General features: G+C 39.2%; 1 protein-coding gene across 7 annotated transcripts; it reads left to right on the forward strand.

The window, feature by feature from the left end:
* The first annotated feature begins 2,016 nt into the window (after positions 1-2,016).
* On the forward strand, positions 2,017-27,857 carry ACOT12 (acyl-CoA thioesterase 12). 7 transcript variants are annotated; one of them, XM_015849767.3, is made up of 15 exons: positions 2,017-2,214; positions 3,999-4,068; positions 7,069-7,129; positions 8,053-8,154; positions 9,991-10,135; positions 11,973-12,123; positions 15,792-15,911; positions 16,596-16,746; positions 18,887-18,942; positions 19,343-19,403; positions 20,791-20,874; positions 22,840-22,973; positions 24,290-24,424; positions 25,540-25,666; positions 27,250-27,857. In XM_015849767.3, the coding sequence occupies exons 1-15, from the start codon at positions 2,082-2,084 to the stop codon at positions 27,382-27,384; spliced, it is 1,665 nt and encodes a 554-aa protein (XP_015705253.2). In that variant the 5' UTR covers positions 2,017-2,081; the 3' UTR covers positions 27,385-27,857. The 7 variants fall into 7 exon arrangements, 5 of the variants coding, with proteins under 5 accessions (XP_015705253.2, XP_085385797.1, XP_015705255.2 ...); XR_014939698.1 differs by having other exon boundaries at positions 2,022-2,214; positions 19,343-19,447; XR_014939699.1 differs by having other exon boundaries at positions 2,033-2,214; positions 6,985-7,129; positions 19,343-19,447.
* Positions 27,858-27,973: the final 116 nt, after the last annotated feature.

The raw sequence follows: 27,973 nt of genomic DNA on the forward strand, positions 1-27,973 counted from the left end.
AAAATCAAGATGGTACCAGTACATCAGACTCTGTACTACAGTGGGTTTTTTAGCTTTTGTCATTTGTATTTTATTTTGCAGGAGAGGAGTTGGGGAATCTCAGATCACATGGGGGATTTTAGAAGTATATCACTCAACAATCATTTTATAAAGTCTAACTTCAAAATGCACTATGATTTATTACAAAAATATATTTTCTTCTGTTTGCCGACATGGTTGTTCCACTTTGTGATAAGTTAAACTAAGCAGTTAATTTGTTGCACTGCCTAGCTGCATGAATTCATCCAGTGTACGTATGTACCTGTGCAGCATTACTTTGGGTTTTGTATTTGAATTTGCAGTATTGATTATTATTTTTGTATTTTACTTTGCCTCTGTTATTGGAATTGTAGTAAACATAATTTATACATATGATTTTACAACTGTTTTGCAACTGAAAAGTCTTCTTTAAATTGTAAAGTTTTATTGATGGATACTCATTAAAATGGTATAAGAATTATATTAACAATTGTTTTGTGTTTTGATGCTCTCTGTACATAAATATATGTCTATTTATCTGTTTAATGGTGCTTGTGTCTTGCAATTTTGGATACATTTTAGAATAAAGTTTCATTTTACAAGAAGTAGTTGTATTTTCAAAAGCTGTGTCAAGGAAACACCAGTTATTTTCTCCAGGAGTAACTAGGGTAATGGGAGAAATATATGGCTCTCCAAAACCTGTATAACTTCAGGCAGAAGAGTGTTTGTTTCAAGAAAATGAAAGCACAAAACATACAAAGATGCACAGCTGTATATTCCAGTCAATTTACTGCAGTAATTGATGTCTGTATTTAAAACATTGCCCAAAACAGTCATTCTGGAGGCGTGTTGTAGCCCTCCTGATTCCATTGGTAAGAAAAGATCTGTGAACGTGCTGATGATGTCACCATTACCACACGGGGCTGTAGTTTCCCAAAGAACTCCGCAGCTCTCTGTTCTTGCATAAATCTGTTTAAACATTGACAGAATTTTGGTAGGCACCTAAAAACCAGTTCTAGATTGTAGGCTTCCGTGAAATTCAGGTACTAAACTTGACCTCCTTTGTCCTACAGCATTTCACAGAACAAAGTCTCACTTGGCTGAGGGTCAGATCTAGAGCAGCTGCATTAGTTGAACTGTCTGTGCTACTGTATGATTGAGTAATACTTACTGCTAGCTCTAATGGCTTTATTTTACAGAAGATTTATTCACATCTAATATTGAGCTCATCTTTTATTAATAAAATGCCTTACCTCTCCTGGCACAGTTCCCTTACAGGCACTGTGCTGTGTCCTGTTCAACACAGCACCCTTGAGATGTGCTGTTGTACCACACAAAGCCTTGCTTCCATTACAAATACATGTTATTAGGAAGGAAGAATCTAATATCCATTGGTGCGTTTTTTTTTTCCTTTTAAAACTATTTAAAACAATTCTGCACCTTTTTTTTTTTTTTTTATTTTTGCTGTTGTTTTTACTGTTTCAGTTCAGGCCTCAAGCCATAAAGATTTCAAGAGAAATAGGCCCATTTACAGATGCCTCCCAGAGGCTGCCTCCACCTTGTAGGTAGTCCTGAAGCTTCTTCAGGTAGTGCTGGTATGGCTGCTGTGCCTCTTAAAGCAACTTTCAGCTGCGAAACTATGAATGTCTGCCACAGATCTCTGTGAGCTTGGGCTGGTAACTTCATTTCTGAATCCTTTCATCTGTGAAGGACGATACTGATCTGACAGGTGTTTTCTTGAGGCCAAATACACTGACAGCTGTGAAAAAGGTACTCTGATGGAGACTGTGCAAGAAGCTAAAGGAGTACCAGGGGCTGCTGACCACTCGCCCAAGGGCGCACTCCACACTGCAGTTTTCGATTTCCCCCTTACCAAACCAGCAGCCCTATAGCTCTCATCTCACAGCGGGAGGCAGATACAAGGACCGCTCACCTGCCCGCAGCCCGGCCCGCCAAGAGGGGGCGATTCCCCCTCACACACGGGCGTTGGGGCGGGACGGGCCCGCCCAGCCCTGCGAACGGAGTGGAGGGCGCTGCGAGCCGTCCTCGGCCGACACTGCGCCATGGAGCGGAGCGGGGCGGCGGGCGGGTGGGTGCCCATGTGCCAGAGCGTCCTGCCTGCTCACGCCAACCACCGCGGGGAGCTGAGCGCCGGGCAGCTCCTCAAGTGGATGGACGCCACCGCCTGCCTGGCAGGTAAAGGGGCGAACGGGAGAGGCGTCCCCGCAGCCATTTGCCGCTTAGAGACCCTCACACACACCGCGCTCGGATGGGGTGGGCGGCTTTCAGTCTCCAGAGACCCGGGGGGTTGGGCTTCGAGGGGGATGGTGGGTCTGAGAGGGAGCTGCGAGAGTGAGGAGAGCAGAACAAAAAGAGAGCAGTGGAGGGAGAGTCAGGGATGGAGCAATGAGAAGGACTAGAGGGAGGGAAAGAGAGCCCCTAACTTAAAGAGTAAAAAAAGCCAGCCACTTGAAGAACATTTAACATCTCTGTGATGACTTATGGCAGCCATGTACACTTGAGCACATGAAGCCTCGTGGAGAGCAGTGCGATGTGGGGAGTGCGTGCTCTCGTGGCATTGCTGTGCCTGGCTGTGTGCTGGCTGTGCTGGAGGCTTGCAGCTGTATGTACAGGCTGGACCAGGCTCTGTGCACCTGATGTAGCTGTAGGTATCCCTGTTCCTTGCAGGGGAGGTGGATGAGGTGACCTTTAAAGGCCCATTCCCACTCAGATGACTCAATGATTCTATAACCCTTCAGATGGAGAAAGCAGTGGGATGCAGGAGCAGCGGCCGGCACACCTCTGAGGGCCACTGCAGGATTGCTATGAGGTGTGATATAGCACTAAGGAATTGCTCAGTGTTTGGCCTTTTGGTTATTTCTCTCTTAAAAATGCTCTTTTTGAAAGGTTCCTCACCACAGCAAGCCCCTGTGTCCCAGCTCTGCAGCAGGGTTGGCGCTTGCTTCCTGGCCTGCAAGTGAATCTGTGATCTTTATCAGCTGCAGACTGATTGCAGAACTTGCTTTCAGTCCACCTTCTCTACCTGTTTTTCCTTGGTTTGTCTTAGAACAGTAGCAGTCAGTTGTGCTACTCATCCCATTGCACACAGACTTTTTTTACTGCTTGAGTTCTGTATCACAGCGCGCTGAACATGCCAGACATGGATTTTTTTTGCTTTAGCACCTTTTCCCAGTGCTAGTGCCTACTGCAGTTGCCAGCACCTGCGTCACACCTCCCGTGTTCTGTGTCCTGCTGCTTTAGGCTTAACCCAACTTGCTGCTTGCTCTGCTTCTGAGGTTATGAGCTATCGCCATCATACTCATCATCTTCTATTACAACTCCAGCCTCTTAGTTGATAGGGACCTCTTCACCTCAGTGGTGTTCCTCATGAGTGCCTTCATGTGCTTCACCATCATATTTTAAAAGGGAATTTCTCAGGTACTCTGATAACATGTGCATCATCCTCTGTCTTACCTTTCCAAGCTTATTCTTGCACATTTCACTAAAAATATTGTGCAGGCTGTGACCATGCTACCAAGGCAGTAAATAATTTTCCTTTGTCTTGGAATTCTCATGTAACATAAACCTTCTATGCAGATATAACGTAGCCAAGATTCACAGCATCTAGTTTTGAGGTGATTGCTGGGATTGCTGTAGACCTACTAATGCTTTTCGTCCTGGAACTTGTATTGGAGTGTCCATTTTTAGCAGAAGACCATAAATAGAGCTTTCAAACTCAGGAGAATCAGTATAATCATCCAAACTCATCTCCTGATACTACCCTTACTTCATGGTAAGTATTACTCCTATTTATCTCCCTTTTTTCTGAAGGGTCTGCATATTTTCTTTGGGGTGACCACAAGACAAACTGGGATCTGCTGCATTTCATCTCTGTCTCTCGTGCACAAATAGGAATGTGTGGGTGAATGGTTTGATGCTGGAGCAGTGTAGTAACTCTGTGTCCTGTGTCTCTTTTGAAGCTGAGAAACATGCTGGTGTGTCTTGTGTGACAGCATCTATGGATGACATACAGTTTGAAGAGGCTGCCAGGTACAAAAACGGCTAGCAATCATCAAATGTTTTCACTCCAGAGTTTCTTATTTGGCAGAGATAAACTGAGGCATTGTAAAAATCACAGTAAAATGGGCCAGTGAACTCTCCAGAGTTACAGGGTTCAGTCTCCAGATTGCTCTTTCCGGTCTGACACTACTAGAAACAAATCAATTTCTGAAGTCCAAAATAACCTGTACTTATTTGACCTGGCAACACTGATACCATGTGAGAAAACAGTGGCCTAGTGATCTTTGGCTATAGTTCATGTGAACGCTACACGACTACTAATCTCACTAAACAAGGAGTACCCTATTAAAGTTACTGTATGATTTTTTTGTATTGTTTGTATCACAAATGCTTTTTTCTCACCATCTTTCTTTCAGCTTTTACTAAAAAAATTATCTTGTAGCAAAACAAATGTTATGCATTTGTAATTATTTAATACTAAGTCTACAAAGCAGTATGGTGCTTAAAAGGCAAACAGTTTTTTAAAAACATTTTTCATGGTTTTCCAAGGAAAAGGAAAGATACTGTAGGAACAAATAGCACCTTGCTTCCCAAACTTTATCTTGCCATGAACTTACAGCCATTACTTGTAGCTAATGCTGTAATGAGCCAGTTATGTAAAAGCCATGGTTTACTAACAATTAAATTGGCAAAACCATGTGTGGAAGTTTGTCACATTACAGAACCTGAGCTAGTGCAACAGCAAGACACAATCAAAAGAAGAAAAGTGGCCTATTAACTTCTTATTTGTGTATTTTCACCTTAAAACTAGAAATTTATGAGTACGTAAGTGATGGCACATTTGTGAGAGAACTGCTAACTTACCTATGTACATGCAGGGGTGACTGTGAGAGCAAGCCAAGAAACACTGCCTGCCAGTGTACGGCCAATGGCAGCTGAAAACAATACATGAATGTAAAATAAGCATTCACTCACACTGAGCAACAGATTTTTAGACTAGTGGCTTCAAAGGCGAGAACCTGAAGCAGTAGTACAGTGGGTGAATGCGGTCATGCTGAAATCACAGCGTGTTCTTCATCTGTTGTACAAGAAGCTTTAAAATGTTTGTCTTCATTGTATTTGTTCTGTGGTTTTAAACTTTTCCTTAGGAAAAAAAATCTGTTCGTGAAAACTGTAATCACAGGGTTCTGCAAATAAAGTCAGGGTAATGTTTCTCTTTCTGGCACAGTATTTCAGACTTCAGTAGCTTCGGACCCAAGCTTGTAAAGAAGATACTGTCCTTGCTGATTTGTTTCTAACTGTTTTTCTTGTTCTGCTTCCACTTACAGTGCCAGGTTTTCATTATTAACATTAATTTATGCACAAGCCTAATAACTGTGAAGTCATTTCATTAATTATTCTTCAGCCTCAGATCAGCCATAATGTTTCCAAAACTTCACCAGATTATACAGCACAATAAGAGAGCTCTTGTATTTTCTAAGTTTTAAGTTGCAGGCTGTAAGGTTTCGTTTTCCTAACTCAGATTACCTGGTGTTCTGTAGGGATTAACTTTCCTGTGCTTATATCTTTCCAATTGGAATGGAAACACAACTTTTCATGGAACATCTATATGTTGCAAAACTCAGCTTTATGTCGTGATAACAAATAAATCCTTCTTCCTTGTCTTTTAAAATGCACCAGCTCAGTGGCAGTAAGAAAAACCTGACTGTAAATGACAGTTCACTTTCGCTAATACTCTGCTTGTGAATCATTCTGATAGATTTCAGACTCTTCCTGCCAGTTACAAGAGAAAACGTGATGTTCTATGACTTCTGTCCAAGCTAATCGGCTGTCTTGTCTTAGATAAATTGGTTTTTCCAAAGGCAGAATACATGATATAATGTAAAAAATTCCATTTTGAAACAGCTCCGAAAGTACATAGAAAGACATTTCCTGATCACACTGTCTTGCAGTGTCCATTCTGACATCTTTATTTTCTGATATGGCCATGGACCCCAGGGAACACATTTCTGCAATGAAATGTGAGTTCATGTAGGCAGGCTTGAGTACCAGGGGAGATATAAGTCAGTCTGGCAGTGTCTCTGAAATCCGAACCTGTCTTGTTGCAAGGCTAGCTCCTCAGGTTGAGTGAGATCACATCCAACTTTATTATATACTTACCTCAAGTTCTGCAGTTCCTCAAACATCAACAGACCCAGTCCTACCTCTCCAGCCTCTGTTAATGTGATGTTCTCAAAAAGAGGAAGAAGAGTGGGCCATGCCCACTACCCTGGGGAGCTGTGCCATGCCCACGACCCTCTGGTTCAGACCCTTTCCCTAAGCAGACCCTTCTCCATGTTTGTAGCCTTGCCCTGGGCACTCTCCGACAGTTCAGTGTCCCATTCACACTGCCAGCCCACACGCAGCGAATGTATGAAATGCAGTGAAAAAGAGAAGTAGTTGTTCAGAAGTACGCTGCTGGGACAGAGGGGACACGCTGCACGAGTGAATCACAGAAAGCAAACTCCTTCCACATCCTTCAGAAACTTAAAAGAGCATTTGGGAATAGAGCACAGATTTGAAGTATTTCCTAGTGTTTATGTATGTGTGTACTAGGGAATGTATATAGAGTATATCCTGTGCACTTTTGCAGATAGATATACTCAGTAACTTGGGGTAACTTGTGGCAAGATATGCCTTTGAGCAAAAGCAGAATCTAAGCCAAAATTTCTGGAAGACTTGGGTGCTGGGCATACCTGATGCCATACAGGTACCAAGGATGATAAGCTTACGCTGCTTTCTGACTTACTGAAATCATTATTGAGCATGATACTGAGTATGATTGAAGCCTGACTTACAAATAATTGCGCTTAACCTTTTTCACTGCATTTGCAGTGCACAACGGAAGGTACAAACTGATCACAGCTAGTGACAGTTTCATCCAGAGATTTCCTTCTCTATTATTAGGGATACCTAGAGAGGGAGGGAGGTGCAAACCATTATTAAGCTGCATGATTACACACCATAAGAAGATTTTACTCTTCTTAACAGAGTTGGACAAGTTATTACCATCAAAGCAAGGGTGAACAGAGCATTCAAAACCAGCATGGAGGTAAGAGATTACCACTTGTATTTATAATGATGCTTGAAGTATGCAGAAGAGGTGGGAGGAGGAATGCAACAAGGGCCCAGCCTTACTGGTTTCAGAAAGCACTTTCTATTGATCTGTAAACAACATCACCACCTAATGAAACTCTAGTTTCATAATGACTGTTATAATTCCATGTTGCCTGTTAAATAATCCATGTCAAAGTATAAACTAGGCCCTGAAGACTTAGAATATTTGGTAGATATTATGGACAGGATGGGATAGATGGTGTTAGTCCAGTACAAAGCTATTTACCTCAAAGGAGTCTTTGGGTCAAAGACTCAAAGGAGTCTTTGGCTGGTCAAAGCCAGGCTCTACTGAATATGTGGAGTTCTAAGGATTTTTGGAACTTGTGATATGAGAATATTTCTCTCAGTGGAGTGCATGTTCTTCATATTGTAACAGTGCATTGGCCTGTAACTTGAAATTAGAACTGAGCCTTAAGGATACTTTTTCCTGACTTCTGCCCAAGTCCAGCTTTTCTTAGTATCAGTGGGGATTATGAATATTCTAGAAGATGCACTCCATAATTTAAAAATGAAACATCAGAAGGTTTGATGCACATCAGGCCTTTTTCAGGGGTAGATTTGGATGAGAACTCCAAACAATACACAAGTGATTAGATATTCATAAACAAAATGTCTGCCTTACTTTTTATTTTACTCTGCAGCTGGTAGGAAGCATCCATATACTAAATATCGATATTCTTAAATGTTCAGAGCTCTGTCAGTCATAGCAGATCAGTCTTTTTGATTTTGTTCTTTCTTTAGGTTTAAGAGACAGGATGCGATTAATTTGATACGCAGTGCACTGACTTATCTCAGTTCAACTGACAATGCTGTAATTACTTTTTTTGTCCCTTTGTCTCACTACCTCCTTCCCTGTAGGTTGGCATCAAGGTTACAGTGCAGGATGTTTTGACTAATGTTGAGAAGATTGTGAGCGTGGCATATGCAACATATGTAGTCAAGCCAGTTGGTGCTGAAAAGGTACTCTTTCTGTTTTGTTCTGTGGTTGAAGTTGGGACCAAGATTCTCTGAAACATTGCAAATTTTATATTGTGAAACATGGGAAAACACAGATAAGAGTCTATTCTGTTCAGTAGTAGAAAAGCAGTATAAAGTGCTGACAATAAGGAAAGTGGTTTTTCGACAACTACTCTGAAATTCTTAACCTTTTTTTATTTTTTTCCACTTTGTGTTGCACATTTACTAGTAGTAGGACTAGTGCCATTGTAAGGGCTCAGTCTTGACAGATGTATGCTCTGGAAGAAATATCCCTATGAGTCTGCAGCATCCCTCTCCTTTACATACATGTAAGGGTCTTGGCGTTCATATATTTGTTTTTTCTTTTTTATTCTTCACCTTTTTTGAAGAGATTGTTCAAAGTCACCACTATTCAGACAGAAGAAAATTTTTAAGCTGCCTTCCAGTGTAAATTAATTCTTAAGCATTCATGTTAAATAGCTTTAATGCCACTGTTGTTTATTCTCTTCACTCTTTGGCCCCCCAGAGTTGTTCAGATATCAGTCATGGTACTGTTTGGCCTTCCCATTGTTGTGCCCAGCAGGCACTGTTCTTCTAATATTTTCCTGTGAGTGAGGCATTATATTCTTCAGATCTTCTTAATAAACTGCCTTTGTATGTGGTCTGCTTCGTAATACAAATTGCTAGAATCATATTTCATATCCGACTTTCTTGACTCTTTTAATGTGTTACAAAAATGCATCTGTCCTTTTAAAATATCGACAGGAGATTGGCAGAGTAGTCACAGAATCATAGAATCACAGAATCACAGGATGGCTTAGGTTGGAAGGGGCCTTTAAAACCCACCCGGTTCCAACCCCCTGCCGTTGGCATGTTTTCTGCCCACCTGATGGCCCAGAACCCCAGCTGTTTCTTTTCTTTTCTGCAACAATACATGACAACTTGCTGAAGAAAGAGTTCAGAGCACTTTAACCAAAAATAAAGCTCTGTTTACCTCTGAAAGGTTAATGGCTAAATTGGTTAATCTGAGAGCACTAAAATATTATGAGGTAAGGATTGTTTATTAAACATTTGATATCATAGCCATGGCATTAACCCATTTACCCTTTGCCCAAATTTCCAGGGAGGTTATTTCAGGATTAAATTGGTGATCATTAACTATGATTAGGTTTAAGACAGGACTGCCAAGAGAGAATTTAAGACTTCAGTTCTAATTCCATTGTAAATCAGGGTGTTTGGGTAACTAAAGGACAATTTATTTTCAAGCCCTTTTTTCCTGATGCTAAAGCTGTGCAGAGAGCAACAGCGTACATTCACCATCTTAATCTTTCAGCTGAGACATTTGGAAAATGGGAAGAAAGTTCTTGAGTAAGATCAGAGATGAGACAAGGAGACTAAAAAAGTATTTTGAGTATGGACTCTAAGACTGAGAAATAGTAGCAGCAGTACCACATGACACAAAATATTGATTTTTTTCTGTGTTACAGAGCCTGTGCATTATTTTAAGGCTTCTGGAGCCTGATCTTGTAAATAAATCACACAAGTGATATATTAAGGTCTTTTTTTTTTCTTATTTATTTGTTTGTTTGTTTAAATTGCATGTGTCATTATGGATAAGTACGTATAAAAGCTAAAGGAATTTCACTGGGTTTTAACAAATGACTCTGAAAAGATAACATGGAATCCCTTGAACTTTAGCTCTGTGCTTGTTTGTATTAATCAGATGTGTAATCTTGGACAGTTGATAACAAAAGATTATAGAAAATGCTGATGCTGTTTTGAGTTCAAAGTGCATGGTATGATTGTGGAATTAAGAGCCTTTTTTTATTATTTGTATAGATTGAATTAGAACCTGTAAAGCTTATGTCTGCAGAAGACTATCTGGAGCATGCCCTGGCTACTGAAAGGAAAAGAATCCGACTGGGCTATCAAGAGGTCTTTCAGAACCTAATGCAGGAGAGTAATAAGGAAGGTGACCACTATGGTCAGTAGAAAACATGGAATAAATAACTTACAGAGCTGTTCAAACATCTGAGTATAGCTTCTTGAGTTGGTGGTGTCATGTTGAAAAGAGTGTGCCAGATCTGTGATGCTGTGTTGGATAGTTGCACTAATAAAATAGTATATTTCTTTGTCTTTCAGAAATTCCAGATTTAAAAGCAGGATTGAAGGCTAAGTACATCTTGAGTAGGTGTGAAATGCAGATCTTCTTATAGATTATGTGTAATGTTCAACAGATCATACAGAACTTTGCAATACAGTAATAAAGTCCTGTAAGACTAGTTATAAGGTAGAAAGAAGGATGAAGTCTATTCATGAATATGACTGTGCAATAAAGTGCTGGGAACTGTGTTCCTGCTGTGAGATATTTCCAACATGTAGAGTATTCTTCATTATGCAATTGTTAAAACAGGTTAAAAAATTTTTGAACTCCTCAGGAGCAAGCTAGAAAAATTTAGTCGAGAAACAAGTTAATCTTTATTTCTGATAGAAATCTCTTTTCTTAAAGGCAGTTGTATACCACCAAAATTGCTATATATAGTGACATGAAGGAAATTACTAACACATTTTTAAGAAATCCGCTCATATTTTGAAGTTCTGAACTGTAGCTGAATAAAAGCTGTGATCAGCATGTATCTTTATTAAGGAAAGATGAAACATCTTTTAAAAATGAATTATAGTCTTGATTTAATAAGATTGTGTAGAGGCTACTACAAGAAAAGAAGTATTTGGTCCACTGATAATTGCCTCATAGAAAGTGGCTCAATCCCATGCAAGACATATCAGAGATGCTGTTTTTGATTTCACTGCCTTGCCTAGATATTTCATGGAAGGACCTTATCATGGTAAACACAAATTCACCTACTTCAGGAGGCAGAATGAGCAAAATAGCAGGAAGAGAGAAGAAAGTACTGCATTAGAGGCTTCCAGATAGCATATTCAGAAAGTGAAGTTTGTCTTCTGAATAGATGTTATGCAACAACTTAAGCAGTTCCAAAGTTCAGGTTAGTCAAATGTGTCCACAGAATTATATAATCATAAGGCTAGTTAATTAGGGCAAAATTCAAAAGTACAATTCAGGTCAAGTAGCAAATATTATGGTTGTGTGCTTTGTAAATTACTGACATCATCTCATGCCTAAAAGCATTCTTTAAAAATAGAACTGGAACAGCAAAGTGACTAGTCACTTGAAAGTGGAATTGGAAATGCTTGAGTAGCAGAAGGTTAATTCACATCTGTATTCTCTCCTTATTTTGTGCCTTATGTTGTGTTTCTAATAATGAAAAATCTGTAAGTAGCAGGTTATGCAGTAATCATGCCATACTCCAACCTCAATTTGACACATATGCGCAGATGCCTATCATACACAATGGTCAAAGTCTGTGAAAGGCTGTTGAACACATGACCAGCAGTTTTAACAGTATCTATTAGAGGTCACGCATAGCAAAAATGCATAACACAAGTGCAGGCTCTGACAGTTGACTGCATGTGTTCTCAACTAACCAGGCTTTGCAGTTATTGCTTCTGATGAAGCATCTTCAAAGCAGATAGCCTGGGAAGGGAGGACCTCTGTGCTGTCGTGGTCATAGACGTCAAGCTGCATCATCCACCACGTCTAGCTAGCATGGTAGAACAGAACAAATCATCACTGTCTTTCTGCCCTTAGAAAGAACAGAGGTCTTTCCCTGTCTTCCCTTTATCACTTTTCCTATTCAGTGTATTTGAGGCAAATGGCACGTTCAGTAACTGAGAGTATTTTCCTTTTGGCTATCAGAGTTAATAGCTGAAATAATTCATCGTACATTGCTGCTATATTTCAGATACTTTTGAAGAGGAAAATGCAGTTTCAACTGACCTTACTCATGTACAGAGTATTGAGCTTGTCCAACCTCCTCATGCAAACCATCATGGAAACACTTTTGGTGGTCAGATCATGGCTTGGATGGAGACAGTGGCAAGTATTTCAGCAAGGTACTTTTCTTCATCATATTCTTTGTATATGTTTCTAAGTGGATGTATTCCTCCAATTTGATAAGGTTTCAGTGGGATTTATTACGTGAAAAAAGTAGATCCAAATCTTCTTGCCTTTTCTTCTGAAGATTGTAGGAGGTCTTCAAGCTGTTTATGTGGTACATTTACCACAGCTTGCCACACCACTGTGGGAGTAATGTTTTGTTCACTCTGCTAAACATGCAGACCCTAAGGCAAAAAAGGCTTTATTATTTGCCTGAAACTCCCTGGAGAAAGTCGGCATTAGGAATAGGAATGAATAGAAACCCAGCCTCCTTGTGGTTGGTGCAGTGTTTTAAAAACAGAGGCAGTCATTAAGTCAGAGTAAAACTTACACTGGCCCTATTTCAGTGGATAGCCAAAAATAGAGAGGCTTCTAAATGGTGGTCTGCAAATCCTTATACCAGAGGAAAGAGTAAATCAGGGAAGAAGAATCAGAAGAACCAGGTTCTTTTTTACGGATGCACACACTGAATGGATGTTTAACCTCCACAAGTCACCTAGCCTTTAAGCCCCTTCATGTCCCAAATCCTGTGGGTTCTGATATTTTATACAAAATATTTCTGTGACACTGTATAGCTTGTCATTGTCACTGTATTGCTTGTCATTATGGCCTGGGCATATTGTTATTAAGTTTTTCTTCCTCTGAATTTGAGCCGTTGTTTTTCTTCTTCCTTGTTCTTGGACGGTATACAAAGCTTCTTTGTAAGCAACACTTGAATTTCAGTTTGAATTCTTCTTGCATTCCAAGTGACCTATTTAACTGCAGGGGTATTAGATTTGCTTTCGTTTTTTAACTTCAATAATTAGATTACTTTCCCATTCATTTTTCGTGTATTTCTGACTTGGAGACAGTAGTTGTACTATTAGGAATCTATGAAGGATACTCTGAAAGTAATGCCTCATATTTCATTATGCTGGCCCGTGTCACTAAAGACAGTTGCTGGTAGTATGGCAGTAGAGGCTGAATCTTCCTGCCAGTACTGTTAGATTTTATTTCTGTGCGACAGATGGCAGCAGAGAAGCATCTGACATGGAAGTGCATATGAAGCAAAAGTGTGTAAGTGAATTATTCTGTGCAGAAAAAATTGCACCCAGTGACATTTATTGACATTTGCTGGGCATTTACAGAAACCAACCAGTGGGTTTGAGCACAGTGAGCAGTGGGTGGTGCCTTTCAGCAGCGGTGACAGCAATGTGAAGGGCAAACCATGTTCCAGATGCCTGTGTTATGGGTGCTACATGCAGGCTTTTGTTCATCGCTGTTGAAAATTCATGGTGACTATGTTGAGAAATAGCATTTCATAGCTGAGAATTTGCTCTATGAAGTGGTGGTGTGCTGTTTGTATCTGTTATAGCTTCCATAGAATTAAACAGGAGGCATTACTTTTGGAGCAACCTACACGCTTTCCTTAGTTAGAGCAGCTTGTTTTATTAACATGAGAATGCACTGACCTTACTGTTGTGTAATTTCATTGGCTTCAAAGGCTTCAGATTCATGCCATGATTTGACCCAAAATGTTTGCTTGTTTTCATTTGGTAACTTTGACCTAATGAGAACTCTGTTTTATTTTTAAAAAGTGAAGGGAACCATCAGCAAAGCAAGTACTGAAAACGTTTTCATTGGAATAATGAATGTCAAACATGCTTTGTCATGTTGACCATTTCAAGATTAATAACTGATGACAAAGAGTGATTGAAAACAGCGATGCTGTGATTTCTGCTTGAGAAGCAGCTAACTTTCTAGAAACCTTTTCTGAGGGCACTTGTAATTGGATGTGACCTTTGAAAGTGCCAGTTAGGAGTTGCTGTGGCCACAGATTTTGACAGAGAAATGGAGCAGGAGGGCTAACACTTGAAAAGGTAAATTTGTAGGGACATCTGAAAGGTTACTCACCTTCTCCTCCCTCTTTTTTGCCTGTATGATAGATGAAACTCTTACAGATGATAGTAAGTAGTCGTTTGTGCCAGATCAGTCACTTCTTATGTCTTAAACTTCCGTAAGTGTTCAGGCCGTAGTTTTCCAGGAGAAACAGAATATTTAGGCCAAATTTCTGCTCTATTACTCTGTTTATTTTCAGTAATACTGTATTTGCAGCTTTATGTTGAACTTTCTAAATGAGATAACCACTGAATGTTTTAAATCAGAAGAGCAAGTTATTCTTAATGAAATTACAAAGTCATTTGAATGTCTAAGTCTATTAAAAAGATGTACCAGTCAATTAATTAGCAACAGATAATTGTGTGCATTTAACAGTACTGGAACATTAGCTTCCACAGTTTTAGCTTCCAGAGTGGAATTGAGTTAAAAGCTAAGAATTCTACAAAACTGTATTTTCAAGTATAAAAACTGCGCAATGAAAATCTAGTTTCAGATACTCATATGCAGTTCTTAATTGAGGAGTTTTGCACACATACATGGGAATTGAGCATATTTTTTCAGAGTGTGAAGATGAATGACATTCACATAGAGTGTTCATGTGATATAAAACAATGTCTGCCAAGTGCTGGGCCTTTACTACACTTCAGAACTGCTGAAGAAACAACAATTTTGCCCACTGTAGAGGGCTTGCAAACTAGACACTCCTTCCCCTACCCTTGCCCTGGAATTCCACAAACTCTTAAACACAGTAGAATCATAGAGCATAGAGAAGAGTTATGTTGTTGGAGTTCCCTGGTGTGGATGACACAGTGTGGCAAAATTATTATTTTAGCAGTGTAGCTTGGTTTTCATAAGGTGTCTGTTCTTCCAGTGCTCTTGTCCAGGGAACAGCTGTGCTCATGCACTCTTTATGTAAAGAGTACAGTCTTCAGTACTAGACAAGAAAAATTCTACCACAAAATGACACAGGCAGCTTGAAAAGACCGAACAAAACAACACAGCTGAACCTGACAGCATGTAGTTGAATGCAGTACGTATCAAGTCTGACACAAGAAAGGAGCTCTATACAATTAGACATAGAAAAGAGTATCTTTTTTAAATATTAGTATTTAACTAAACAGGTCAGAGTTTCTGAATTGGTAAGGAATTGATTCAACATCTTGCTCTCCCACTGTGTGTGCTAATTAAAACTATATGTGCATTTGGTTTTATGAGTAGTTTTTATTTTTATTTGTATACCATGAGCAGAAAATATTTGACAAAAAAGCAAAAATGTGTCAACACTAACAAGAATAGGTCATCATTTCTTCTTTTTTGAACATTGTTTCTCATGCTGAAGCTTTATGTTCAGGTTTCTTTAATTGCTTAAAGGCTTTATGATTTAGCATTTTTGCATATTGAGCATCAACCTGCTCCCCATGCAGTAATGCAGATGTTAATGAAACTACTCGTGAAGTAGGTGGTTGCTTTGAAGACAAGGTATTCATGGTCTGGCACCAAAAGAAGGTAATAACAAACAGTGAGAATTAATTAGTGTTTGTAAAGTGTATTGAAAGTGAAACAGCATATCGTAAGTAGTAGCATTATGTTTGAAGCTTGAATTAAATGCTGTTGGAGCTGATCGCTTTAACTGTGTTTTGGTGAGCTATGGAGTATGCTCTAATCACTGCTGACTGCAGACTTATCAAAGAATGTTCTTTAATGTGACTGGGTGATTTGCTCTCTGCCTCTTTTGTTTCTTTTTCAGCCGCCTTTGTCGTTCGTATCCCATCTTGAAATCTGTCAATATGTTTAAGTTCTGGGGTCCATCGGTTGTGGGTGACCGCCTTGTCTTCAATGCAATTGTGAACAATACATTTCAGAATAGGTAAGGCTTTTCATATACTTATTCCTTGAATTCTCCAGCACCTGCATAACTGCATGCTTCAGGTTTTTAGTTAGTAGTTGAGTCTGCTTTACTGAACAAAGTATTTTGCAATTGGGACTTTGAAAGATGTGTCTGTACATATGTGCTTATATATGTGCCTGGCCCACATTCACTTTGCAATCATCAGAGCCCCAGATTCCTTTTTTCAGGGTTACTCTCATCCCCTGGTCTGTATGCACATGAAGGTAGCCTCTTCATGTTATACTTCTGCTGAATGTAAGATAAATGCTGTCCTGCTCACTTTTGCTGTGAGATCTGTTTTCTCACTGGTGTTTATATTTTGCTATTTAGTTCAGTTTATTCTCTTTTTACTCATTCTACTTGTTTAGTGTCACATTTTATTTTATTTTATTTTATTTTGTTTTGTTTTATTTTATTTTATTTTATTTTATTTTATTTTATTTTATTTTATTTTATTTTATTTTATTTTATTTTATTTTATTTTATTTTATTTTATTTTTTATTTCTGAAAAGCATCTGTCCATACGGAATAATTTATTTTGTGTCCTGCAGAAGTATTTGTGTAAGGCTTCATGAACACTCAGCAGTCCTTCTTAGTACATATCTGTGCTACTTCTGCATCACTGGTGGTAGTTCAGTGATTAATTTGAGCTCTTATTTCAGTGTGGAGGTTGGTGTCCGTGTCGAGGCTTATAACTGTGAGGAATGGATCAGGAACCAAGCAAGACATATTAACAGCGCATTTCTCATTTTTAACGCTATGAATGACAAAGGCGAGCTGCTCACTTTCCCCAAAATCAAACCTATTACTAAGGTCAGTTATTGTCCTTATACGAGGATGAATCATTGAATCATAGAATTACCCAGGCTGGAAAAGACCTTGAAGATCATCAAGGCCAACTGCAGCCTAACCATAGTACCCTAACTCTAACAACCCTCTGCTAAATCATATCCCTGAGCACCACAATGTATGCATGGAATTATGTAGTCCTGCCCAGCACACTGCATGTTCATACGAGTGGCCACTGTAGACTTGCTGGGAAAGCAGGGGCTAAATAGGGCACTTGCATGGTTCTTCTTGCAACATACAAAGCCTGTAAATGAAGTGTTTGACTCTGATTACAAAATTAATTGTTATCGCTTTGGACATCCAAAACTGACAAGTGCATTGGAGACTAGTCATCATTAGAACTTCTGTACTTAGGGAATGAAGAGAGAAGAAGAATCTTCTGTGCATGTTTTCCACTTTTCTTGTTTAGTCTCCAGCAACTGTAGAAGATGCCCAGACAGCAAAAAACTGGCAAAACCTAGAAATGCTAAATGAATTCTTATTTTTAGAAAATCCTTAAGGATGATAAGAAATAGAGTTAGTGAGAAAACCTTGGGAATCAAATCTCATGACATGGGCAGGCTTTCCACTTCTTTTGGCATGGAAACAGAAGCATGTGTTTCCTTGAAAGGAGTTCACTGGGCGATGAGAGCAGTGTAAGCACTGTTGAATTTTTTGTTATCACCTGTCATTAGCTAAATGCCCCAATTAATGAGATTTTTAGAAACCAGCATAGGAAGAAATGAAGTTTTTCTTTAACATCAAGGTATCCAGTGTATTAGGTGAAGTCGTAAGGTTCACTCCTGCTTCACTCTTGGACTGTTTCCAGAGGAAAGACTGACTCCTACTCTTAAAAAATAGGGGAAAAAAGCCTACAGCATCTTAACTTATGCCAGAAGAACTGTGCTTTCCTAAAAGACTTGTCTTAGAGGGGCATCCACAAATTGAATGTCAAGATAAGAGGATCTATACCCTTTCCCACACAGTCAAGCAAGCAAGTCTAGGAAAAATGGAAAGTATGCTCGAGGTTATTTAAACTTCCAGTGGTTATTAGACTGAATGTGGCAGCTGAAATTATTAGTCGGAGATATAAGAAAGGCTGAGATGCAGTAATCCGGAGATTTGGCTTATTCCAGGAAAAGCTGCATGTCAGCTATTTAAAGGAAACAAAAAGCTCTTCACAAAGTATCATATCCTTCACAGTAACGAGTCTTGTTGAGCACAGTTTGGTTCAGTTTTTGCTCTTGGGTCTCTTCTGTGCTTCAGAAAATAAATGCTCCCTGGCAGAGCAGTTGTAAGGGAAGGGAAAGACCTGCTGATTTGAAAGGCAAGGCATATCTGTTTGCACTGTGCTTGCTTTTTGCCCTCGGTGAACATGCATTGAAATAGAAATTCTTCCATGTGTCTGGCATGCTTTGAAAACTAGATAGTGGTGAGCTGGAATGATAGTTTATTTTGCTAGGTGCCACATTTTAGAAGGAGTAGAATGTAATTATGGTACACTGTGTGGCTGACCCTGCATCAGGACCAAAGTTCTAGGAGTATGCTGCTGCAATATGATTTTTTTTATTGGATTGATTTTGTAACTTAAAGGAATAAATCAAGTCAAAGTAAACCACTGAATTGGGTTAATCTGGAGAAAGTCCAACGTATCATGGAATCATAGAATTGCTGGGTTGAAAACGACCACAACGATCATCCACTTTCAACCCCCCTGACATGGGCAGGGCCACCAACCACCAGACCAGGCTGCCCAGAGCCACATCCAACCTGGCCTTGAATGCCTCCAGGGATGGGGCATCACAGCTTCCTTGGGCAACCTGTTCCAGTGCATCACCACCCTCTGTGTGAAAAACTTCCTCCTAATATCTAACCTAAACTTCTCCTTTTCCGTTTACAACCATTCCCCGTCGTCCTATCACTGTCCACCCTCATAAAATGCTCCGCCCTCATAAACAGTTTTATACGGAGTACAGTTTTATATGGAGTACATATAATTATCATGAATTCATGACATTTGTCCATCTGTTATATTTGTTAGTTAGCCTGTTTGCTTATTTGTTTTGTGTGCTTGTGTGTCCCTTAAAGTAATCAGATGTGTCATGATCTGCTTGTCTTTGTCAAGGACGGTGTGAGGCGATACCATGGAGCTATTGCCCGAAAGAGAATTCGACTTGCCAGGTACAGTTGAACAACAGAGAAAATTTTATTTTGAAAACTCATTATTTTCAGTATGTTCACTAAAAAGTGATAATTTGTTAAGAATTCCTAAATCTGCTCAAACATAACTGTTATGCTGCTTAACTATCCAGACTGTTTTACTTTAGTTGTATAAAATTATTAGGGGCTGCTCACCCCATAAGCATTTTTTTTCTTGAGGTTATTTTTGTCTCCCCCATGTTCTTTGGGGAAAAAGGAGTTACTGCAAGCATGTTGTACAAGGGGGAGTTGGTAAAATATTTGTAAAGTGTTTGGAAGGCACTTAACCCTATAGAACTGGTTGATTTGGGCATATGTATAAAAATACAAGTGTAAATAACTGTTTCGTTCTGCTTTTTTTTCTTTTTTAACTTTGTTTTAGGAAATACATGTTGTCTGCTAAAGAAGACAAACCTTATGATCTATGGGAGAAAAGCAATGAGGTGATCTTTGGAATGTGTCCTACCTTCTACCTGAGTAAAACGGTGTACGCTTTTTGAGTGTGTAAAAGAGTTGTCAGTTTCCACACTGTACCTGCTGTACTGGAGTATTGTGTTGTTCATGGAAGAATGGATAAGTGTGTGATAAAAAGAGCATTTTTGTATTCTTAAAGGTTCCTTACCTATCAGTGAAAGAGCAAGTTTTGTACAGAATATAAAATGAGTCTCTGAGAAAGAACTTTGTACCTAATAGTCCCTTAAGTAGCAGAGCTGTAATGAGGACAGGTCTCCTGAAGATTTATGTCCCAATGTGCCTCTTTTTTAAAAAGGTCTCAGAACTCATGGAGTTTTACTGTTTCTAGTAAGCTGGAGGAGGGGCCTGGCAATGTGAACAGACAGGTAAACAATGAAGTAAGGTAAACTTTGCTGCTGTGGGAAATAAAGGTGAAAATGTGTTAATTCCTGCCTAAGGTGGTATGCGTTTTTGACTTGGATATGCAAGGCCATAGAATCTGCCAGTGCCATAAACTAAAAAGCAGTGAATCTGAGTTCAGGTGAATTTGTGCGCACTGGAAATGTTGTTTCAGGTTGGAACTGTGGTTAAATTTTCATTGTATTTAAATTCTCAGTGGCTTCCAGAAATATTTTCAACATCTTTTTCTATTACATTTCGAAGTAAATAAATTATTAAGAATTATAATCCAGGAGGAGATTCGCTATTAACAGTGGAATCTCTGTATATGGAGTCTTAATCTTGAACTAGATTTGTTTTCTGCAAGACAATAAATATAACTACGCACTTATTGCTAAAAGCGAAATACTTAGATTTATTTGGTATTAAATTTAAACCTTTCATTAAAGACTCTTTTTAAGCACTTTTACAGTGCTTAAAAGAGAGCTCTATCCAGTGTAGACATGCATAAATAATAGATATGTCTGTTCTTTCTCTGTTCTGAGCCTGCTTGGTATAGCAACTGCCATGGTAGACCACAGCTTGATAGCAATGAGGAGGTTAATTTTCTAGTAGGTTTTAATTACTTAGGGGAAATATAGACAAAACCATTAATTTAACAGTCTCAGAGGTTACCTGTACTGACTCTTGGGTGGTCACAGTTTCACTGCAGTGATCTGTAATTGGAGAAACCCAAAGTGGTATTTTGTAGTTGTTCAATTAGGGTTATTTTGCCATCAGCCATGTGAGCACATAATCTAGTTACTGAAGGTATTCGATTCAGAAACTGCTGGGCTGTATATTCTGGAAGGGAGGCTTTATGGGAAGATGTACATCTTTTTGCAGTTTGTAGACAATGATTTAAAAAAAAATAAAAAAATTCTGGAATGTTTATTATGGTTTTACCATTTGTTTTCAGAAATATATCTTAAATTTCAGGCATATATGAGTTACAGCAATATAGCTACACTGACATACCTGGCAGCAAAACCAGGATGGGAAGTCACCAGTACACTGAATAATGTAAGTACGTAGTTATAAGTATGTAGCTACACGACCTTCTAGGTAAGAAATGGGTGGAGGAAAGCAAGGATTAACATTTGTAAGCAAATACATTGGAATGGCAGTGTTTGGTTTTACTTTGGCTAGGACTGAAAAACAAAACTTCCAGAGTTACCCTTGAAAGGCTGTAAAGCTGTTTGTCCAGAGCACTGTTCAGCCTGAGAGTTGCATGGTGGTCTGATAGAACGCGTGGCTAGCGAACAAAGAACTTGAGATCTCTACAGAGCAGGGTTGCAAGAAGTCATGGTTGGGCTTGTTGAGCAAGAGGAGAATGTGAAAACACAACTGAAACCACGTCGCTCTCTGAAGGGTTTTATTTGGCACAGGTGAAGTACTCCTATGGTTTTGCCAGTCTTTGATTTTAGTAAAACACCAAGCTCGGATATCCTTGTATAGGCAGTGCTGTTAATGACCTTTTGGGATTCTTAGAAGGAGAATTATCAGCAGAATGCATGACAGTCTATAATATGCTGCCTTTACCAGCTTAGTAGCCTGGGAAGTATTTCTAACTAGTAGACATTATGTTGAGGTAGGTTTAATTGGCTATTGCCAGTTGGCACGTGGCAGTGGTACATTTACCATATTTTTCAATCTTTGTCTTTTCGAGAGGTCATTTGACTCGTTTTCTGTGTATTTTTCCTTTCAGGTGTCTTTTTTCCTACATTTTTCCTATTAAAAGTACAAAAATGTGCAGCAAATCACTTTTACTGTTAGGACTAGTGTCATAAGCCAGAATTCCTTACAAGTTTTATATAAGCCAGTTGTAAATTGAGATTATCCTGTTTGGAAAAAACATTAAGAAAACTTTGGAGAAAAATCTAGTTTGTTTTCTGAAATATGTTTAGTGGGTGGCAGATTACTTAAAGATCATGCAGATTCTGAGGTGTTTTGGGACAAGAAGAGACTGTTTCAGTCTGTTAGTCTCAAATCCTGCATGTCGCTGTCTGTGAAACTTCAGCACTGATTCTTACATCTGGTCAATATGCAGCTGGTGTTAGAGTATATGTAAATTGGAAGGAATTCAATGGTGGCAAAAACTGCTAGTTCTGTAAGTATGTTGTTCCAGTATTTAAAAGTCATCAGCACATACACCGCACAGATGACAGTGCTTGTGGTGGAGAAAGTCAGATTGAGACACTGGGCATTATCTGTCCATCTGTATTCTCATTTTTCCTTGGAGTGACTTCAAGTTGGCTGAGTGGTTTTGAAAGTAGAAGGAGGTGCTGTGAGCTCTTAAACACACAACCACAAGACTTGTAGGCCCATATGACATGTTGTCCATACCAGTATTCACTTTACAGAGACGGGTTTTAACAGCTGTTACTCCTACTTTATTTTGTGATTCTGAAGTCTTGAAGAGTGCATGACTTGTTTACTGCCTTACCTTGTGATTTTTTTTTTCCCTGTTCCAAAACATGAAAATAGATGAACATAAAGAGTCTATGTTGCATGAATGCTCACTAGACCCATCGACTTTTAATTTTTAACTTGGCAAAAAGAACAGCAGAGATGATGAAGCTTGTGAATTTTGTATCATTTAGGAATGAAAATCTGTTAAAACTTTCCAGGATTTGAGAAGCAAATTAACAGATCTAATACTAACAGTTCAGTGCATAGATCAGTGCAGGCACAATCACATTTTGAATAATGTTTCAGTTTACCATCACTGTGTGACTGATTTGTGTGGATGAAGGGGGCTGCAGTAGTTGAGTTCTACTACCCACCTGTTCCAACATCTTCCTATCCTTTAAAGACAAGCTGCTGTACTTCATAGGCTGGGGAGATGTCTCAGGGTAGTAGGGAATTCATATATTGTATAAAATATATGAATATATGTCACTGTGCTATCAGTGTATTTGATTTTACATTGTGCTGTATCGTATGTCAAAATTAGTTGTGTTTTTAATACGTTGTTACCTTTTTCAGATAAAAATATGGACCCATGAGGATGGTGATGTCTTGTCACTCAAAGTAGAAATGCAAGTAAAGACAGCATCGCATGTAGCTTTCTCCCTTTTGTCCAACTTCACATACCGCCAGCAATGGGACAAACATTTCTTGTAAGAACTTACCTTTGTTTAAAACTGCTCAAATCCACTGACAACTAACCTTTTCTGAGGCAGATATTTTTTGAGATGTTGACACTTTTCTACCTAATTAAGAATAAATTGGTGTAGGAAGTTGTCATTAAAGATTCATTAGTCAAAATATGGATTGGGTTTTTTCCCTTGAAAACAAAATTTAATTTCTCCAAAACCTCTTTTAAAAATAAGTTTGCCCTGGCCCATCACAAAAGCTGGGACAGAAGTTACTTTTCACAAAAGTGAACAAAATTCCATGCCTAGATAGTTGTATATTAAAAAGGTTAACAAGAAGGTTGTATATAACTGGATGTTCGTATATGGTAGACACTGTGAGAAGTAAGAGCTGAAAGCTCCATCATATTTGTCCTCAGAATGCCCATTTTAAGGAAAATAACATCTTCCACAGTGTGTCTGAATGGGTTTCAGAGTATCTGTAAAAGGTGTTTCCTTAATTTGCCTTATATTATTTTGAAATATGACCAGACAAAATTGAATTGATATGATACTAATTTAATTAGGTAAATGTTTTCTTAAAGTAGAAGCTTTTTCAGTTAATTATTCTGCCTTGGAAGACTTTTATTACAGAGTGAAAATAAGTGGAAGAATATTTAAAATTTAGCGTTTTCAGCCGCATTAATGGCTTGAGAAAAAAAAAAAAAAAAAACGAAAGAAAAAGAAATCTGAAGAAAACCGACATTGCTTTTCCATATGTAGAGACAGAATTTTGGGTTTCTTAAGGCTGTCATGAAGCCTCATTTACTAGCGAAAATAGTGAAGTCAGTTACTGCCAGAGGAAAGGAAAATTCTGGAGTTTCTTTTTTTGTACTGGAAACTGACAGATACTGATCAGTACTTCCAAGAAAGACTATGTCCTACTGGGTGGCCCTTTCTAACACAGCAGAACACAGCTTTGAATAAAATTCTGCTAATGTTTCCCAATTATCACTCCTGTGATGTGTCAAATGGACAGTGTTTGGTCAGTCAGCAAGTATTATGGCACAAAAGCTAATCTCATTCCAAACAGGAATAAGTAGTATGCAAAATTTGGGCTTTTAAGACCTTGCTCCAGCATTCTACAGTCCTTTTTCCTGTTTCATGGACCAGAAATGTTGTGTCAGGTGTTGCTTTGCATTAAAACTCAGGTTTTCTCTATTCCTGTCACACATTTGCTGTGTCAGCAGGAAAACTATGTGTTGAACTTTAGGCTGGAATACATGTTGTTCAGTTGCTTTTCATAAGAGATACTATTACATACGACAAGTATCACATGCATGTTCTAAATGCTTTTGCAGAACTTGTGAAGTCCTACAGGCTGTGAGTGAAGATGACATAATATATTACGTTACCTCTCCCCCTCCACCCATGACTGGCCTTCAACCCAGGGACTTTGTGATTCTAGTGTCTCGAAGGCAACCCCTTGAGCCCAGGTAAGTACAGAACTTCAAGTTGAGCTGTGAGCTTTGGACCCATAGTTTGAATTACTGCTGACCTCCACCAGTGCCTGTTGTTCGATGGCAAAGACACCTGATTTCTTAAGAAAAATTGAATGAGTGACTGATTTAAAATATACATTGATACCTGGGACTGCACAACCAGTTCTGCTTTACAAAGTTGACACACAGTGAATTCAAAGCATCCCAGATTTCTAGCATATTCTGGCATTGCTTCTCTAATAGTGACTCTTCAGGAATGGTGTATCGTGAGAGAAAACAGGCCAGAGTTCCAAACAGCACCTTGGCAAAGCATGTCCATGTGCAGAAATACACTATTGAGCGTTTTTTGTTTTTTGTTTTTTGTTTTTTTTAAATTATCTTATAGTCATATTTAATGTAACTCTGGAGGAATTAGGGAAATGCCTGGACTTCACCAATTCCTCAACGTGATACATTTATTGTGTCAGAAAATGTTGCTGCTAAATGTTGTTTAAAGAAGACTGCTGATTGATCTAATGTAGATTGATTTTTCTTTTTCATTAGATTTCCTTTAGTTCTTGCATAATGAAACATGGATAAATGGGGCTTTTTAGTCTCTTTTGTGTATGTTATTCTTTATTTTCACTATAATTTCTTACATTGTATAATTCTTAATGTTAGTGGTACATCACTTCTAAACAGTATTTTGTTCCTTGCATGGGTTCTTTTGCCCACATCTGGGAACTGGATTAGGTCTGTTGTTGCTGGGGCCATATCCATGTCCCCACAGAACTGAGGCCCTGATGCTGTAAGCTTGGATCGTGGAGAGCTGGGGGAAATGGGTTAAAAAAACCCCAAAACAAAACACAAAGCCAAACAGAAAGGAAATGTTGTATGTAGGGATCATTCTTTGATTTTTCACACAAGTCCTCACAATTGGAGTCTGTAGTGAAACATTTTCAAAACGAATGAGCTTTTGTACATATTTTAAGCATACAGGAGTGTATTTGCCTTAATATAAAAATAACATCTCATTAAAAAATCTGTAGACTGTAGTTGTGGTCCTTTACATGCATCTTTCAAAATATATTTCTGGAAAAAAACATTATGTTTTTCTGCTTGCATGGCAGTGAACCCTACATAGTAGCTGTAAAGTCAGTAACCCTGACGTCTAAGCCACCTTCTTCTGAACACTGCAGAAGTGAAATCCTGTGTGCTGGATTCCAGATCTACAGTGACAGCAGCAGCTCCTGTAGGGTGAGTTGCTCTGAAGGCCTCATCTGTATCTCCTTTCCTGTGGTGCTGCATGTGCATGTAATCTCATTGGAGCTGATGGTCTAGAACAGTAGTAACAATAAAGGCATCAGTTTGTCCAGACATCTGTTAGGTTATCTTTATTCCACTGTGCGGAACTTGGTTTTTTGCCCAAATTCAGCCAACATGAAAGTTAGGAATGAAGTCAAACTAAGCACTGAATAGAGACTGGTGGCTCTGGAGGATCATAGAATCATAGAATGGTTTGGGTTGGAGGGAACCTTTAAGATCATGTAGTTCCAACCCCCAGCTATAGACAAGGACATCTCTCACCAGACCAGGTCGATAACAGTCCCATCCAGCCTGGCTTTGAATACTTCCAGGGATGGGACATCCACAGCCCCACTGGGCAGCCTGTTCCAGTGTCTTACCACCTTCACAGTAAAGAATTTCTTCCTGATATCTAGTCTAAATCTCACCTCTTCCAGTTTAAAACCATTTCCCCTTGTCCTGTCACTACATGCTGTTAAAAGGAGTTCCTCTCCAGCTTTCCTGTAGGCCCCCTCAGGTACTGGAAGGCTGCTATGAGGTCCCTTCAGAGTATTCTCTTCGTCAGGCTGAAGAGCCTCAATTCTCTCAGCCTGTCCCTGTGGGGGAGGTTTTCCAGCTCTCTGATAATCTTTGTACCCTCCTCTGGACCCACTCCAGCAGCTCCATGTCCATCTTGCATTGGGGGCCCCAGAACTGGATGCAGTATTCCAGGTGGGGTCTCACAAAAGCAGAGTAGATGGGCAGAATCACTTCCACCAGCCTGCTGGTCACACTTCTCTTGATGCAACCCAGGATATGGTTGGTCTTCTGCAAGTGCACACTGCCTGCTCATGTAGAGCCTTTCTTCAACTGACACTCCCTGAGCATTTCTTCTCCTCAGGGCTGCTCTCAAGCCATTCTGGGCCCAGCCTGTGTAGTTCAATTAATCATAAAATAAGCTTCTAGAAGATGTGCATTCTCCTGATGTTTGTTGGTGCATGTCTGCCTTCACTGAGTACAGAGGAAGCCCAGGGAACTGGTGCCGATTTAATGCTTAGTTTCTGTGTCTGAAATTATGCAATTTGAACCTCATCCCTGGGCAAGCAACAATGTCCCTCTCCTCTCTGTTGTTTTCCAAGGAAAGGCTCTAACTTTTTAATTTAAGAAAGTGTATTTCTGAAAACACTGAGTATCTCTCACTGGCAATGGTATTGTTTGTAAAACACATCTGTGGGAGGTGAACTGGATGATCCTCATGTGTCTCTTCTAAGCTGGGATATTCAGTGATTTCTATGATAGATGTAACAGGTTAGACAGTGTTTCCTGCTGCACTGCTATGTATATTTATATATGTGCTAGAGGACTTGGCATTCTGATTACTGTAAGACTATAAAAAGTCTTTTTGCTGAGCCTTGTCTTCATTTTCACAGTGCTTCTACTGCATTTGTGCTTCTGTTCTCACCCACAGAGACTTCGATTCTCAGCTGGGCTCTGAAATAAAAGGGCTAACTATTGCAGTCCAGGGTTTTTAATTTCTGTTGTTTTTATTTAAACAGGTGCATTACTTCAATCAGATGACGTCAGGTCTTATGCCTTACTTAGCTGCGAATCTTATTGGCTCATCAAACTCCATTGAAGATGCAGCTTTGGAGTGCGTCAAGTTCTTGGAGCTGAAGGGCAGCAAGCGCTGAAGTTAACACAAAGCTGTGAAAAGAGTGAGAGACTGACAAGCAATATTGGTTTGAGTTTTTGCGTATGTGTTAATTGTTCTGTAAGTTACTTTGAGTCATGCAGCTGATACTGGGTTTGAGCTGGATTTTGTGTCAAATTAGGATTAGACTTCATGCTCTAAACTCAGTTTTTCAATTTTTTTTTTTTAAAAAAAAAAGATTAAGACACAAATTCTGCTCTTAAATGTGTATTTCATTGTTGGATTGGGCCTAGAGCCATCCAGTCAGTTCTAAATTAGTAAATACTGATCAGTCTAATATGCAGAGGACTGGTACTACCAAGTAGCTTGTCCGGTTCTCTGCTCAGTTTGTCCAGGTCCCTGCATATGCATTACATCTTGATCTATTACACCATACAGCAAGGTAGTGTTTGATAATCTGTTAATGCTTGTAGTTTGCCTGTGTTTTTCAATAAATTATTGCTTTTCAGGTTACATACCCATCGTAGTTTTTATTAGACTGTATTTCTGAAAGGATTTCAGTGCTGATGGAGGTGCTGGTCTTTTGGAGAAGTGCTGTGACCTCCAGCTACCAGGTTCTGTGTAAGACT

Source organism: Coturnix japonica, chromosome Z, assembly GCF_054131305.1.
Source record: "Coturnix japonica strain WE chromosome Z, WE-NBRP24, whole genome shotgun sequence".
Lineage (NCBI taxonomy): Eukaryota > Metazoa > Chordata > Aves > Galliformes > Phasianidae > Coturnix > Coturnix japonica.